The following is an 11,765-nucleotide window of genomic DNA, read 5'->3' as shown; positions in this document are numbered from 1 at the left end:
TGGCGGAAAATCTATATAAGCGGAAGTTATGGGTTCTTGAGGCAAATGTGTTCCTCATGAGGAGAGGCATCTCTGTGCAAAGTTTCATGTCTCTACGACATACGGGGCATGAGATATGCCCATTCAAAGTTTGCAATTTCAATCGGTTGCTATAGCGCCCCCCTTTGGCCAATTGATGTAATATTGCTTCCTTCACATCCTCCCATGAGCCTCTACCACTGTGCCAAATTTCACATGGATTGACCAAGTCAGTGAGGAGAAAAACGTGGAACACACACACACAGAGTTTTAGAGTTTTCGTCATTAGTAAGACTTTAGAGTGAAAGACGGAGGGACACCACTGAAGGCTTGTGTCAAAACAACAGCAGAGAATGAAGCAGGTTGAGCCTTTAAAAGTACTGGTGTAGAGATGACTCTGTTGCTGCTTTTTCTTAGATTTTTACAGGTCATTTACGAGTTAATATGTGGCGGATAAGTTGAAACTTTCAGCATTCAACAATGCTGTGGTTAACATGTGGTCTGGTTTAGGCACAAAATTATGGTTAAGGAAAGATCATGTTTTGGCTTGAAAAGCAGTGACATCTTGGTGAAAAACAACTGCTTTTCATGCCTAAAAAGCCGCTCAAAATACACCTCCAGGTCTCTAAAAAAACACCCATATTTGGGGTCTGAAAAGCCGCTGGAAACACAGCAATGACTCGCTAAATCAATATTTGTTGGTCTGGAACACAGCCTGGCAGGTGTCTCGCCTCGGTGACACGCCATCCACCATTCCCTCCACCTTTTCAGATGACAAATTTGGATTATATTATGTCACTTTGAAAATGCTGATATGTATAAAAACATGCAAATGTATGCATGCATGATTTGCAGAAAAGACTCATTCTCAGGTGAGTTTTTCTTTACAAAGTGAAATGGAGCTGATGATTAGACAACTGGCACCTGACAGGTGTCATAACAATATTCTGATTAAACAGCATCATTACTACACAGGTGTGCCTTAGGATCATCACATTAAAGGACTACTCTAAAATGTGCAGTTTTATTTTGAATAAAATATATTTATGAGACACATGACTAGGGCTACACATGGGATTCAGTCGGTTATGACAACTGCATTCAGCTCAAGACCCTGGTGAGGACGATGAGCATGCAGATGAGCTCCCCTGAGTGTGTTTCTGACTGGTTGTGCAGAAATTCCTCACTTGAGAAACCGATGATTGTATCAGCTGTTCAGGTAGCTGGCCTCAGACTATATTGCAGGTGAAGATGCCAGATGTGGAGGCCCTGAGCTGGTGTGGTTACACATGGTCTAAGGTTGGTTGGATGTACTGCCAAATTCTCAGAATCCACATTGGAGACAGCTTATGTCAGTGAAATAAACAGCTCTCGTGGACATTCCTGCAGCCAGCATGCCAATGGCACACTCCCTCATGACTTGCAACATCTGTGGCATGGTGTTATGCTGGTCACAATAAAAGTGGCCTTTTATTGTGACCAGCCCAAGGCACACCTGTGTGTAATTATGCTGTTAAATCTGCAGCGTGATGTGACACACACCTGTCTTGTAAAAGGAGAAGTGTGCACAAACAGATTTTAACAAACAAAACAGTCATATTGGTTGTTGTGGTATCAGCTTGGTGCAGCAAACGTGGATGTCACTCTCTGTTGCGAGTACAAACAGCTCTGCATTTCACAGTCACTGAACAGCAAAAAAAAAATGCAGCAAAACATAGTGAAGCTATGTCATGGCATCTGATTTTCCATGACAGCCTGCCAAACGTGTTTCCTTTTTTTTGGCACCTGTCAAAGCGTGGTTCATCACCTGTAGTCTGCAGGGGTTCACATACCTCAGGAGGCGAGTAGGGGAGGGTGGACTGACAGAGTCGGGGTGGAACTACAGGTCTGTCGGTGGGCTGAAAATCAAAGGCATTCACAGTGTGGGGAAATACTCCAGGTAAATATCATCAAAACATTGAACATACTCCAACATTTGTTTTTTGTATTCATGCTGCTGATTGTTGAGTTGGAATATTAATTTATTACCCCAACTCATAGAAAACACTGAGTCCATAGTGCATACATTTTAGCTTGAAGTTTACCATTGCTCTGTAAATCCCGAAGAGGTTCCCCTCTTCTTCAGAGACATCTGCTGAGACTGGGGGTTGCTGCGTAGAGCTGACGTAGGAACATTTGGATGGCTGACTCTCATCAGTGTCGCTCTATCCAAGAAAAATATTAACAAGGCAAAAACATTATTAAACATATTTCACATTTTTAAACCAGGAACAGCTGATTCAAAGGTGAGCTTTTAATCTGTTAATAGTATACCGTATATACTGTATACAAGGCTTTTGGGACGACTCAGAAATGACTGTCAGTCACCTTCAGATGTGTCTTTAAGAAGTCTAACGTGTTGCAGAAAGGTTGGGATGAGGTGAAACATGTTCGCCCTTACCTCAGGTTTTAACTTCATTGTACAACGTGGTGAATCGTAATAGACGGAGGGCAGAGGGGGGCGTTCAGGCCGCCATCCAGGAGCAGACTGTGTCTTCTCAGCACTGACAGCTGGAGGCTAGCAGAGAAAATAAGAAGAAGGAAGTAAGTTATAGTCTCTCCAGTTGCCCCTTGTGTCATTCAGTGCTGATAGTGAATAGTGGAAGAGTTGAAAAAATGTATGTGAAGGGTTTATTTGTGTCCAGCTTTAGATTCTAAAGGTCATTATTAAAAACACACTCATTTATGTTGCTAAAAACATTATGATGTGAGCAAAATTTAAAGGAACATTTCAACATTTTGAGAAATGTGCTTACTCTCATATTTATCTGTTGGGGGGAGACAGCGAGCCTGGCTCTGTCCAAGGAACAAAATCTGGCGACCAGGACCTCTAAAGCCCACTGCTTAATATGTTCTCATTTATCTGTCATGTATCTCATTTTGTTAATCCATACAAAAACCTAAGGGTAAAAATGGCACTTTGCAGGGGACTGACTATTTCTTGGCTGGAGGCAGTGACTCCCTGTAGTCCCTGCTGGTTGCCTGGCAACACAGTGACAAAAAAAGTCAAGAGTGACATAGACCAAACACTTCTGGGTAGACAACTTGTGATTGATTTGAATTGCAGAGATATGTGAATTTCTGTTCATTCTCAGCCATAACTGTAACGTTTAAAGATATGTAGTTAAACATGGCGGTCCGACCTATCTGACATTTACTGCTGTGTTTATTTTGTGCCCTGTGTTGCCTTACTGTACTGCTGCGGATAAGGTCTGCAGCAAAACAGATTTTAGCCACCAAAACCAATTAATATCAGTGTGAGTGTACACTATATTTGGACTGTTTTCACCGCTAATATCTTCTTCTTCTTCTTCTTCTTTGGTGTTTTACAGCAGTTGCCATCCTAATCTTTTACAGTTTCTACAGTCTTCTGAAAAGTCCTGTAACTTTAAGAAACCTAAATATCACCTTTCTCCCCTCCACTGTCTCCACTCTCAAGCACATCCTTAATCCTAACCTCCCTTTGTCCTACCCTCTGTAGTCCTGCCATCATTACCCTTCTTTCTTCCTCATATTTCCTGCAAGTAATACGAATATGCTCCACTGACCCCTTTAACTCTACAGTGATTCAAAAAGTGTGCTATTCAAGTTGCTGTGACCTATTCTCAATCTGCTAATAATTACTTGCTCCTTCCTGCTGCCTGCCCTACTTTTGACCCCCCCTTCTTTGTTTTGAACTACCCTGGAAATCCAGGAAATCCATCCTATGCCCATGAAACCGAGCTGCACCAATCACATCGGTGTATCTGATATAGGCGGGCCAGAGGCGAGTTAAACAGATGACGACAGCGCTGCGACGACAAAGACCGGAATCAGTCAGTAAACATTGCAAGATGGCTACGGATGAACACCAGTTGTTTGAAACGGCTTTGGCCGCTACAATGAACGAGTTAGACTTGGCTTTTTCTCTAAAAGAGGAACAGAAGACGGCGCTCGAATCTTTCCTTTGCAAGAGGGACGTTTTTGCTGTTTTGACGACCGGATACAGCAAGAGTCTAATTTATCAGTTAGCTCTGCTGGTAGCTAAGCTCTGGATACGTCACCCCGTGTATTGTTCTGATTGGTCGTAGTGTTATCCAATTGTGTGCAGTGATATTTTCAAATGCATGCTTGGTGCCGCCCTCGAGTTGGGCCATTTGCATTACTCATAGCCAGATCCTAAATCTTTCTAGATTTCGGTCTGGATTTCCAGGCTAGTTTTGAACTTCATATAAATGCCTTCCTTTTGTCCCACTGTCCCAATACTGCTGCCACTGATAGACTATTTCCCAGCAAATAATGCTTTTCACCGCTAATACCTTACACACTAACCAACTAAGTGATTGAGGCAGCGGTACACCAGCAACTCCCATGTTCTGCGAAGTAAAATTACTGTTTTAGTCAATGGAATCTGGTGGCTCTGACATAATGGCTTGAGTCTTTGAGGAAAGGCTGACTGACAGCAAGTGAAAGTGTTGACAAAATTCTACATACAGTGTACACTTAAACTGATATTAATTTTTTTAGGTGAGCTTAAAACAAACCGACTGAGGCAGTGTTTGCTCAGTGGTGATTCATTATGTGTGTGAAAATTGTGATTTGGACTATTCTCATCCGACTCTCAGCCAGAAAGCTCATATTTCCCAAAAATGTCCAATTATTCCTTTAAGATTAGTGATATAATAAGACATGTTTGAAGCAGTAAAATGAAGCTTGTTAGTTTGTGTGAAATATCATATATCATATATTCTCACAGTTGGCTCAGGAATTGAAGTTATGTAGTGATTGCCTCCGTCGACTGCTGCTGTGGGTTTACTGAGGGTCATACATTTGCTCAGTGGTGGTCTGGGAGGAGGACGGACAGGGCGAGGCGTCTTGTAGTCTTGAGGATATCCATTGGGCTGGGGACTCTGACGACAGAAAGATGTGAAAACATTAATAATGATTGAAAAAATATGTACGATCATGAGTGAATCTGACAACATCACTCACCACCTCATCGGATGTATTGCTGGTTGTGTCTGCAGAGTCGTCAGTGATGCTGTTGTTGGTTAACTGGGACGTTGGTAGTGTTTTAGATCGCGGACGAGGTACAGGCTTGACTTTAACCTCTGTCTGCTTTTCAACTGTGACAGCAGGCTGACAGTAGAAAAAACAAGAAGTGAATCAACATTTCCAGTGATGCATAACAGCAGCAGCTAACCAGTAAACATGACAGCTATACCTAAAACTTTAAGGTCAGGCTCAAGGATTTCTATGTTCACACCACTCTGATTGTCTCCAGCTCATCTGAAGATAAAATGAGGTGATATCATGCACATACCAGCATTCATCAATTCATACTTTCAGATGGACCACTGATAGAGGAACTCATGTTTACCGTTGGTGCATCCGGGTCTTCGTAGGTTGGCTGCACGACTTCATAGGAGCTGATGATGGCAGACCGGGTGGTGTACTTCGTCCTGGGGGGTTTGGGAGGCTGTGGGGTTTAATAGTGACAGAAATTAACAGTCTAATATTAGAAGTATGAAGATAAGAGCAAAGGCTGACAAACAAGCACTGATAGGTTTTTAATTGCCCAACATATCACACAGTTATGGAGGTTAAGTTAGGAAAATAAAGTTACATAAGTTAGGTTTAGGAAAGGAAGCGTGGTAACTATGCACCTTAAAATAACTCAAGTTTCACACAGAAAACTATCAGCAGTCTCCCGGGGGAAAGTCCTGTGTTTGTTTGAGCCAACCACCACCACAACTTGCTTCCTTTCACTGAGTTTTGTCACATGTGCTCCCCAGTTACGTGGGTTTTATATATATCCTCCTGAGACCCCAGCTTTTTGGTGTGCACTTTCAATTTCTCCAAGCTCCAAGCTGTCTGTGTAACAGTCACAATGTGAGTATTTTTAATTGACAGCATCTTAGCATGTTACTGTTGCTAAAACTGCTAAAAATTTGTATGCAATATTAAACTACAGATGTTATTAAGCACAAGTAAACAAGTTTCAACCATAAAATTTGATCAGGTTTTGTATGTTGTCCTCTTTTCTGTCGGGATCGGCTGCAGACTAAGTCAAGCAGAATGAAGTATAAGGTGCATCCAACCCAAAATGTAATGTCCTCATATGAAGACGCAGGGTCTAAGGAGGATTACTTTTCATAGGTATAGGCACAAACAGTGCATGAGAACAGTCTCCATTCCTACATGTGCACTGCATCACTGTGCTGTTCTTCTCTTATGTGGTTACATGTGTGTTCTTGTTTTCCGTTACCAGGGAAGAACCAGGTTTTGCGCCTAACTGACAGTTCAGTTCCTTTTATTGAACATGGAAGCAGAGGTGTGGTGGAGAGGTATTATCTTGCACAAAAACTGACCGTATATCTGCCCTTCAGCAGCTTAAACCCCTCAACAATTTCGAGTAAGTCGTTACACAGATCCACAATTTAATTTATAGGTTTTGGATTCTGATTCTATGCTCATAAGTAGTTGAAACCACCATGGATGGATTAATCTGTGAGGGTTCCTCGGGGCAAAAGATGAGCTGCTTGGCCTCTATTAACCCCCTGTTATAGTGTGTGTAGTGTTCCCGTGCCTGACCCGAGGTTTACTGTTTGGTAATTCAATATAAAACAAATTAAACTCGACATCTGCAAAATGTAAGCACTATACTGAATTAATGAAGAACTATATTCTGACACAGGGACTCTCTTCAGGACAGGGCCTTAAGAAACTGGAGCACAGCCCTCCTCATATTAGCTGATGTCCTGTGCTTTTCCTACTACGACAAGCCAACATGTCTGCAGTGAAAAAGGCCCACTGTAGCTGTCTTTGTTCCAGATTATCAATTTGTTGATTTCAGACAAACCCCTTTTCCCAGTCCAGAGCAGAGTAAAATAAAAGCTTTATCACATCCTTCAAAGAAACACACATATGCGTGTCTACCGTACTGTAACGTGCAATTACATGAGATTTAAGCAGTGTCAATAAATCAAACAAACAAACATGAGTGTCATGCACTGAGAAAACTGCATGTGAAACCAGTTGAGCTGAGATGTGCATTGTTAACAAAAACAATTCTAGGCTGGACGTCTTGCAGGAAACCACGCACACGCAACACTGGTAGATCTACCTGCACGATAATTAGTGCTGCTCTGTGTTGTCCTACATATTTCAGTGGTTTGTTACTTAAGATTGTTGTCTCTGATTGTACAATACTTGGGCCAAAATCTTCATGGCTATTTGACATTGTCACTTGATAAAGGGATGGTTTGAATTTTTTGAAGTGAGGTTGTATAAGGTACTTATCCATAGTCAGTGTGTTAGCCACAATAGATGGCAGTCGGCACACCACCAGTTTGGAGAAAGAGGCAGGAGTACTGACTCAAAAGCTAAACGATGCAAACGTATTTTAACTGTGCACCTAAAAATAACTGTATCTCTTTAAGTGTACAACATATGTAGAATATTTTCACAGCTCTACCTTGCCGCAATTACTGACGGACGTCATCTATGCTCTCTTCAAAGCCAGACTCCACTGAGAAAAACAGTAATTTAACATCACTAAACAGGAGATGCTGGTCTACTGCTGCCTCCATCAGTCAGTTTGTTTGTGTCGTGAGACTTTGGCATTTAAGAGGGTTAGTTCACATTCACCACAGTCACACCAGCAGCTCTGTTTTCAGTGAGCTAAAATCACTGTTTTTCTCAATGGAGTCTGGTGGCTTTGACGAAAGTATAGACAGGTAACTGAAGCTCCCCATCACAACGGGCTGTGTGCAGCAAGGTAAAGCAGTGAAGCGATTCTCAATATAGCGTACACTGTAAGGGCTGTTTCATAGTCGACGCAAAGGCAAATAGACGCGAACGCATTGGGACGTATCGAGACACATTGGCCACCATGATGCGTGCTTACGTCTGAAAATGTGTTGCCAGCGGGGGGTGATAATGCAAGCGACCTACTTGAAATTAACCACTTTTTGTTAATCACAGAAGAAGCAGGTATGAAATATGGCGGGCGAGGAGGAAAAACTTTGCGAACTCGTACTGGCACACCCCCATTTATATGACAGTTCTAGTGCCCTGCACTCTAATAAAATAGCAGTACTAGCTAGCTACAGCAATACTAGCTAGCTAACTACCCCCTATTGCGCAAGCAATGTATTGCATTTCAAGTGTCGCTCGCGTCGCTTCGTTCAATGTGTTGACTATGAAAGGAAGTGTGTTGCTTGCGTCGCTTGCACCACTTGCTCGCGTTGCGTGCGTCAACTATGAAACGGCCCTAACACTGCAACTGAAATATTGAGTGCCTGGTCTACCACTGCCTCAGTCAGACTTTGGTGACTATAAAGTAACACTTTTAAATGCCAAAGTCACACAATAACGCAAACAAACTGGCTGAATGAGGCAGCGGTAGACCAGCAGCTGCTGTGGTCAGTTATGTTAAATTACTGTTTTTCTTAATGGAGTCTGGCTTTGAAGAGAGCAATATCACGGCTTTAGTTGCCCATTGGAAATCGCTGTCTGACTGCAGCGTAAAAGTATTTTAAATATAGCATACACTTATACCAATATTTATTTTTTTAGGTGGCTGAAATGCATTTTGCTGTTGCCTCTGTCCACAGCAGTACGTTGCTTAGCTTCTGTGGCAGTACACCTGTCTGCTTCTCCAAACTGGGAGCACACTGACAAACACACTGATCACAGATAAGTACCTCATACAACCCCAGTCCAAAAGATCCCAACCATCCCTTTAAGTACAGTATGTGAGTAAATGTACTTAGTTACATGTCACCATTGCAACTAAAATGTGAGGCACCACACTGGCATGTTTCTGAATCTCTGAGTGACACCAGTGGAAGAAAGGAGAAGCAAGGCGTAACCAGATACACCCATGTCAGACAGAGTCTGTCATGTATCCTTCAGGCCCAACTCTTCTCTAAAACATGTATTTGAGTATTTAAAGAGCTGATTCTTACCGTCATGTTCCAGTTGATCAGTTCTCAGTCTTCTCTGCTTCACTACTCCGCTTGTTCCTTTAGTTACGAATCCAGTGTAGGAAATGGCTCAACAATTCGCGGTGCGTTTACATGCCTGTCCTCTCGTCAGACCACAGATGCCATAGATGCCTGTCTCTCTGTGTCGTCCGGTCTCAATAGGCCTAAAGGTGTGATTTCCCTGCGACGTCACAACGGAGAAAAGAATGTGTGGGTGGATCCCCTTCGTGCACAACTTCCATATAGACATAAACAACAAGTGGACAGAAGGAAAATAAAGATGTCAACACTGTCGTTCAGGCATCTACACCCACACACAAAGTCAACAATATCAGTTATGAGGATATTGCACTGACTTACAGTCGTGCCCCGGAGGCTAACTCTAACCTTAACCATCACCACTACATGCCAAACACCAACCTGAACTCTAAACTAACACTAACCCTTGACCAAACAGTCTCAACCCTTAAGTTTAATGCTTCACCTTGTGCCTGACCAGCTTTTCTTACTGTCAAAACCTCAGTCTAATTGATGATGATGGACGATTGTGTGTTTGCCAGTCTTTATGTTTTCGTGTTTTCCGTGTTGGGGAATTTATCTACAACCTGCTCGACAGGTCAGGTGAGTGGCTGTTGTGTGATCTTGTCTACAAATGCTTTCACGCTTTGTCATTGTCCTGTGTCAGAAAGGGCAGCTCGATGAGTGATGGCTTGGGTGACTCATCCTGAGATTTTTTATGCTGTGGCTTGGAATTGAAACTCTCCTTTCATCATTCATAATTACATGTTACAATGAGTGCTTAAGAAAGTTATTCCAGACACTGACACCTCCTGTTTAATCTTCGAAGAATAGTCCGACATTTTGGGAAATGCGCTTATTTGCATTCTTAGCACCACCCTCATGTCTGTACAGTAAATATGAAGCTTTAGCTAGCAGACAGTTAGCTTAGCTTAGCTTAGCTTAGCACGGGAGTGTTTAAACATTTGTGAATGGGGGCCTGATTAGATGATGTGAAAATACCTGGGGGTCAGCTGCTTCTCACATCATATGGGTAACACTTTTAACAGAAATACAAACGGCTCCTGGAAGCGACGGCCCTTGCTCTTGACTTTATGCGTCTTTGCAGTAGCTATGTCTGCTACCTAGCAAGAAATGTGGTGTAAGCTAATTGTTTGTTTGCTTGTTTACCATCTGTCTACAGCCCCTTTTCACTGCCTCCTCAAGGCAGGAATTTCACACCATTTTGCCGCCTTGCCATTTGGTATAAAACGTACAGTCCCAGAATGGGGGGTCAGAGTTGTCTCACCTTTAAGGTGGCAGCGAAGGTTTGTAACAGCACCGAAATGATATCTGTATAAGTGGGACGGGATCATGGGTAGGATGAGTGTGATTTTTTGACAACGTGTTGTGCGTGCGACCAACTGCGGGAGATTTAAAAAGTAGCTCTTAGCAGTTAGTGGCTAACTCAATGAGATTCGGAAGCTCCTTACCCTCAGAGCAGAGGACCAGATCACCTAGAGTTGTCTTGCTTTGGTCTGAATCAGGGACTAATGTTGTTCCAAAGTTGTATAATTGCCTAGAGTTGGTTTGTGTTGTCACAGCAGCATTTACAAGAGATCAAATGCCTTGTGTGAGAAAGCTGCTCTTGATTGGTCAGAATTTCCATGTGGGAAAAATCCAGGAAGTAAAGCAAACGTTGAAGAAGAGTACACTTGCAAGATAAATGTGACACTTTCTAATGTCACAATGGAGGGACAACTACGCAGGTTGATTTTAGCGCTGCTCATCGTGGACTATATTGCTGTCATTGTTCATTTTAGTCAAACCATACAGTTTGAAAACGAGGCGCGGCTCCAACTAGAAAACAATGTTTTGATGCATTGGATGTGCTGAATGTGCATATTAAGGCAGTACAGGAGGAGGTGCACATTAATAATCCTCCAGGACTGTAACATGCTCATGTTTAACCCAAACAATGTGTCATGTGACTGCAGTTGGTTCACATCCAGGTCGGAACACCTTCTCACTACAAACGAGACCACCTCTTCAAGAAGGTCTCGGTCTGGTTGTTCTGGTGCACACCTGAGTGTGATTGCTGTGTTCACACCTGCCCAAACGAACCGCACTGAGGGGGCAAATGAACTTGACTTTGAATGAACCGAGCAAAACAGGGCAGGTGTGAGGTGTAGGGACTTTGTAGCAGCCCTATAGTGGAATCTCTGTGTGAAAGACTACAGACTTTGAGGTGGTTTTGAATCTCTTTTTTTAGTCTTTATGCATCTTTTTGTGCTTCTTCGTGGTCATTTTCTGTGTCCTTGTGTTTTGTTTTGGGGTTTTTTGCATTTTGTTGTAGTCGTGTGGGTGTCTTTGAGATAATTTTGTGTCTTATATGGTTGTTTTGCCCATTTTGTAGTTTGTCTTGTTGCAGTTCCTTTGCATCTCTTTTTGTGGTCTTTTTGTGTCTCTGCCTGGTTGGTCCGTGTTAATTTGACATTTGACATTTATTAGGCTTCCCAAATGCAAGTAATTCTTCATCAGAAGTACAACATTTGATTAAGCAGAGGCCAAAAACATACTGACATATATATGGCTACTAAACTTACTTACCTGTACTTCAGTCTGTGTGTTTAGGTTTATAAATTATCTGTTGAAAGGTATTCAGTAAACTGTATGAAGAATGTTATCTGTTAAATGTAGCTGGACTTTAAAACATTAACACAATGTGCCCTATCATTCATT

General features: G+C 42.4%; 1 protein-coding gene across 1 annotated transcript in view; it reads right to left on the bottom strand.

Annotated features, from left to right (window-relative positions):
• LOC126405470 (uncharacterized) overlaps window positions 1-9,152 on the bottom strand; it is a 12,562-nt gene extending 3,410 nt beyond the window's left edge. Inside the window, exons 1-7 of the mRNA XM_050069222.1 lie at window positions 9,009-9,152; window positions 5,417-5,515; window positions 5,029-5,175; window positions 4,791-4,946; window positions 2,459-2,575; window positions 2,103-2,222; window positions 1,851-1,916 (exon numbers count right to left, since the gene is read on the bottom strand). Coding sequence (XP_049925179.1) covers window positions 1,851-1,916; window positions 2,103-2,222; window positions 2,459-2,575; window positions 4,791-4,946; window positions 5,029-5,175; window positions 5,417-5,515; window positions 9,009-9,014 — 711 coding nt within the window. The 5' untranslated portion in view covers window positions 9,015-9,152. The remainder of the gene's footprint in view (window positions 1-1,850; window positions 1,917-2,102; window positions 2,223-2,458; window positions 2,576-4,790; window positions 4,947-5,028; window positions 5,176-5,416; window positions 5,516-9,008) is intronic.
• Window positions 9,153-11,765: the final 2,613 nt, after the last annotated feature.

Source organism: Epinephelus moara, chromosome 18, assembly GCF_006386435.1.
Source record: "Epinephelus moara isolate mb chromosome 18, YSFRI_EMoa_1.0, whole genome shotgun sequence".
NCBI lineage: Eukaryota > Metazoa > Chordata > Actinopteri > Perciformes > Serranidae > Epinephelus > Epinephelus moara.
This window is presented reverse-complemented; position numbering and strand designations above follow the sequence as displayed.